General features: G+C 44.8%; 1 protein-coding gene across 1 annotated transcript; it reads left to right on the plus strand.

The window, feature by feature from the left end:
• Window positions 1-399: 399 nt before the first annotated feature.
• On the plus strand, window positions 400-2,659 carry LOC135112316 (uncharacterized). Its single transcript, XM_064026649.1, has 2 exons — window positions 400-840; window positions 2,385-2,659. Exons 1-2 carry the CDS (start codon window positions 497-499, stop codon window positions 2,581-2,583), a joined length of 543 nt encoding a protein of 180 aa, XP_063882719.1. The 5' UTR covers window positions 400-496; the 3' UTR covers window positions 2,584-2,659.
• Window positions 2,660-5,334: the final 2,675 nt, after the last annotated feature.

Below are 5,334 nucleotides of genomic sequence, written 5' to 3' on the forward strand. Positions count from 1 at the left end.
AGTGATGTCTGGATCTGGAAGTGATTCAGTTAGTGGACTACAGATGCCTTTCTGAATTTGTTTTTTCACGTATAAATGTTTACTTTTGTTTGCTGATTTGTGTTGTTGTATACTTAGCATGCTGTGGTGAATATAACTATTTTAAGTGTGTGTGTGTGTGTGTGTGTGTGTGTGTGTGTACGTACCCATCACCACCCAAAATCCTTCACACACACACACACACACACACACACTAACCATCCCTCACGCCACAAACAGCAACAATCACGTCACGCATAACTGCCACCCACCCCCCCACTCACGCTACCTAATCAGCACTCGAAGTTAGAACGAATGAATCCCTGAAACCTTAAACCCCCGAACTAAACCAAGCGAACCAGTGAACTCCAACCTTCACGACCACCGGAGGAAGCCGAGGCAGACGGCAGGCAAGCAGTCAGCAGTCGCGAGTTACCAGTCTATCAGTCAGTCACCAAGTCATTCTCACAATCAAAGCATGAGTAACGTCACAACTCGTGCAGAACCAAAACCAGAGAGACCCCCGTGGAAGACCCAATGCCGAACCACCGTGCTCCCTGTGATTGTGACGGTGATGGTGGCTGGGCTGATGCTCGAAGTCTGCATCATGGTGGAGCGACTACTGACGGAGGAGCACGAGTCAACCTTCAACATGACGCCTCCTGAAACGGTGGACTCCCTTGGGGAGATGCGCACTGTGGGGCCTGGGATTCGCTGGCCCCTGCTGCTGCTGTTGACCACTGTGCTTACGCTGTCGGTGTGCGTGGCCCTGCTGGTGTGGTCCCTCTCCAGGCAGCGAGCATCGACTGTCACCGGGCCCTTGTAATGCTGCGTCTGTGTATTGTTCACTGATAAGTGTGTTTGCATGTGTCTGGGATGGGGCACTAGTGGAGACGTGGGGTCCCCGGCTATCTGGGCCGCGTTCAACAGGTCTTTAGTTGCTAGTTGTGTATTTTCCTCGCAATATTACCAGGTCAGGCGAGGACAGGTTAGGTTAGGGCAACTGAGACCTGCCCGGGACCCCACTTCTCCACGAGTGTCTGGGATAGAAACTGAGGGGTCTAGGTGGGTGGTTGACTAACTAGACGCGTGTTTTTGCGTGTGATTGGCGTGGATTGACTAAGCTGTGTTGCTGATTAAGTGTTTTCTTGCGTGTGTTTGGGATGCATTGACAAAGATGCGTTGGTGACTAACCAAGAGTGTTTTTGCGTGTCTGGGATGGAAAGTAAGGGATAACAGGAGGCTGTAATTTACATGGCACATTAGATTTTTTTTCTTTCTGCAGATCACGTTTTCCTGCGTGTTTGCAGTAGAAACTCAAATATTTGGACCTATAATATTGAAAGGTATAGTTTTCATGGCAAATTAGCTTGTTTCTCTGGTCATTACCGCGTTTTCTTTGTGAAACTAAGAGATTTGGGGCGGATTTGGGTCATTAGAAGGCAACAATTTTTGTATAGCAATTTTAAAGTTTCGTGTGTTTGAGATGGAATAAGTAATTTTGGTGCCAGATATTTTGCGTACTGACGCCTTTTCTTGCGATATAACGTGCTTTGTCAGGTCAATGCGTGGTTGTCTTGCACATTAGCACGTTTTTTCTGCATTTTAGCACATTTTCTACACATTAGCACATTTTGCTGCATACTACTAGCACTTTTTCTGCACATAAGCACGTTTTCTTCCATGTAATTGAGGTGAAGCTAAGGAATTTCGGTCATTAATATAGAAAAGTACTATTTTTTATAGCACAGCATCGCGTCGTCCTGCACACCAGCAGGTCTTTCCTTGTATGAGTAAGTGAATGTTTGAGACCACGACCTATTGGCAAAATTGTGATTTGGTGACAGATGTACATGATTGAAGTGTTTATACGAATCACGACCTGAATAATGGGCGGGGCATGTGGGCCTACGTACTTCTGAATATTTTATCGTACTTTGCCATATGTAATGTCTTGAAACCTATTAAATATCTTTAATTATCCTTAATCATCCTCATTTGTCTCCGAAGTACAATTTTGTGGGTCTCGAACGTTCTCTGCCGAAGCTACATTTTTTGTAAGACGCTTTACTGAGACGTTAAAAAAAAAGAGGACATTACCCTTAAAATCCTTGGTAATAAAGTAATACAACCTAACTAACCTAACCTAACTTAACGTAACCATGATGAAAATGCTGATGCCCTTCCAGTACAATCTACGTTCATTCAAGCTTCAACCCGTCACTGCCTCACTAACTGCTTCGAACACAACTCATGACTCCTCCTGCCCTCAATCCTTAACTTTAAACACACCTGTCTTCTGTTCACCACACGTACCACACGTACCACACTCGTGACCTTCCGCCCTCCCCTCCCTCTCCCGCCAGACTGCCTCGCCGAGTGACACCGTGCGGGCCTCTCCGACCCCAGACACTCCGGCCCCCAGTGAAGCCTTCCGTCAGCTCCAGCCCAGCACTTTTGTCCCCACCTGCCCTCCCACGCCTGCCCTCCGCCACGCCCGTGCATCCTACCATCGTGCGCGTGAAGGAGCAGCGGGAGGAGGGCGTGTTCAGGCTGTCAGTGTAGGAGCGGGTGTGTGTTTGTCTTGTGGTGATGGAACAGCGTGAAGTAATGGTGTGAATAAACATTGGGAGTTATGTAAGTATGTGTTATTGGGACATTTTGTGTGTGTGTGTTTGTGTGTTATCTCTGCTGTATGTGAGTACGTATGTTTATTACCTTTTGCTTTATGTATGTATGTAATTACCACGGATGTATGTTTAATTACCACTGATGTATGTGTGTATGACTGCTGTATGTGTGTACGTTATCAAATCTACTGTATGTATGAAGTTAATGAATGCTACTTTCAGTGTTTAACAGATTGGGTAAATGGTGATGATTGCTAAGTATGAGGGATAATGAAAATTTTTAATGCACTATAAAAGCTGGGGTCGTGATGCCGGTAATAAGAGATGAGATGACATTGACAGTGGCTCTACAATAGTCTTATAATATCGAAACACAAAAGTATGACCGTGGTATCGATAATGATGCAGAGAGAAAAATGGGACTGCGATGTCGATAATGGTGGTGATGTAGAAGAGCATTGATGAAGTACAGTGTAAGGATGTGACCATGATATCGATGAGGATGCGGAGGGGGGAGATGAGACTGCGGAGGTGATAACGGCAAACTGGAATTCCCTCTTTCTGTATTTCCTCGTTTCTGCGACTTGAACTCTTTGATGAGGGAGGTTTCAAGACGCTTCTCCTTTCATTGTGTGACCCTTTTGACATTTTTTTTGGCACTGGCACCTCAGTGGGCGTTTGTCCGGTGTTGTTGTTGCCCTTGTCCAGTGCCTGTCTTACGTAAAGAAATAAATGCAAGTGATACTCTAACCTGAGACGCGCGGTGATAGACTATATGCCAATAACAAGGTTGAGGTTATGTACTCGTAGGGAAAGTTGGTATACTGAAGCACGCAACTTGAGGCCCCGACCACCGACCACTGAACGAAGCGTGTGTCGTCCACCCACACCAGCAGCAAGCGCTCAAACTACATGGTGATTTCATTCGTCCGCTCCTTTGGTTCGCCCGGTAGTTTAGCCTGAGCAGCGGGCAGTGAGCGGGTGTCGCCTGGCAGTGTTGTATCGTGTGGAGGGAGGCTTTACACTCGCTGGGCTGAAGTGTTGAGCCTAATACTTAACTCATTCACTGCGATGCGAAATAATTAACAGCATCACAATAATTAATGAAATTTTTATAAGCATCTACAAGAAAGAAGGGGATGAAAAAGAATAGATTTCGCAATTTCTACCCAGTAAGGGTACCAAGCAGCAGACATCGGAGGTGACTGCAGAACAAGTGAAGGTGACTCAGTGATTAGTAATAAAGGAAAGGTGCATCAAGTAGCAGACAAAGGGTTAAGACTTCATACTAAACGTGGTGCACACTGCGCTTCTGGATCCCCTGACCACCGCAGCGCCTCACCAGTGCCGGCAGGGACAGAAACCCCAGGGAGCAGAGGGCAGGTTTGGATGAGACTCATAACTTCATATTTATGTTAAAGTTTATCAATCACGCGCAGAATATAAAAGTAAACCGTCTTCCCAAGGCTCCGGCATCTCGTTTATTTATTTTTTTTATTATTTTTTACTTTTTTTTTTTTTTTTTTTTGCCCCTATCAACCTTTTTTGCCACTGGCCAGTCGTAAGTAAAACCATAAATTGTCAATATACTTCACAATATCACTAACTTCAACGCGCGAGGCAAGATAATCATCACTCACTGCTTGCCGACACACACCCCCAGTCTATTCCTTCAGATTTTTTTTTTTATTTAATGGTCGTAATAAAACTTGAATTATTCTAAGAACGAACATTACCGTGAGTGAAGTGCTCACACTCGAACATTTGCCTCAAGGAAAGGTGGAAGCGCAACCATAAAATCGATATCCAGTAATTTTTTTTGTCAAGGTAACAAATTTTCTTCTCCAAGGTATTTTTTTCCTTTATAATAGCGGTAGTGTTGCTTTAAGGCGAGTAACGTTCCCTACTTTTATTTATTCATTTACTTTTTTTTTCCTTCTTTAGCGCTGGTGTTTCAAGGCAAGTAAGGTTCCATTTTTTTTTTTTTTTTTTGCACTAGTGTTCTAAGGCGGGTAACGTTTCATTTATTTATTTATTTTTTTTCTATAGAGCTATTATTATTTCTGCAGCCTTCCAACAGTTTCATCTGCGTGATTCCGTCTGTTGGTGGAGCAGCAGGTTCATTAAGAGGACGGTGACCTCAGCGTGCGGTGTTTGACTTTGATTATTGTCCCCACAGAATAACATCACCTTCATTAAAATGACCCATATCCTCACCGTGATCTATGCAGCGACGCCCCTCCAGTAAACGGCCGGCGTGGTGAACGGTGCAGGCAGATACTGGTGTAGGGAAAGGCTGGTCAGCAACACTGCCTGACGCAACAGTTTGTATTCTGCTTAGGAATGATAAACTGCAAAAAGAAAAAAAATGACCGCACGTTCCCTGGATAGGTCTCTGCGCCGGTAATTACATAAAAAATCACAAATAATACCCATAATTGTATTCATAGCTATGTAAAATTAATTCACCACATTCTTTCACAAGGACTAAGGGCTTCTCACATCCTCTTTCGTAGCTCAGAGTGATTTAGTGACAGCTGAGTTTGCTGTTGGTGATAGCTCGGCTTGTGTGGCTCGCTCAGGCCTGCTCAGTTTAAGATGAGTTGCCTATACTCTTTATTCTCGGAAGAACGTTGAGGTGTTGGCCGAGCTCCGTGAGGCACTCCGTCACATCACACAGTTTGTC

This window comes from Scylla paramamosain, chromosome 23 (genome assembly GCF_035594125.1).
Source record: "Scylla paramamosain isolate STU-SP2022 chromosome 23, ASM3559412v1, whole genome shotgun sequence".
NCBI classification, from domain to species: domain Eukaryota; kingdom Metazoa; phylum Arthropoda; class Malacostraca; order Decapoda; family Portunidae; genus Scylla; species Scylla paramamosain.

What these genes read in the sequence shown, in the direction of transcription:
- LOC135112316 (XM_064026649.1), top strand. Translation starts at nt 497, where the DNA reads ATGAGTAACGTCACAACTCGTGCAGAACCAAAACCAGAGAGACCCCCG. An exon ending in TCGACTGTCACCGGGCCCTT is followed by an intron (nt 841 to 2,384) that starts GTAATGCTGCGT and finishes CTCTCCCGCCAG; the next exon opens with ACTGCCTCGCCGAGTGACAC.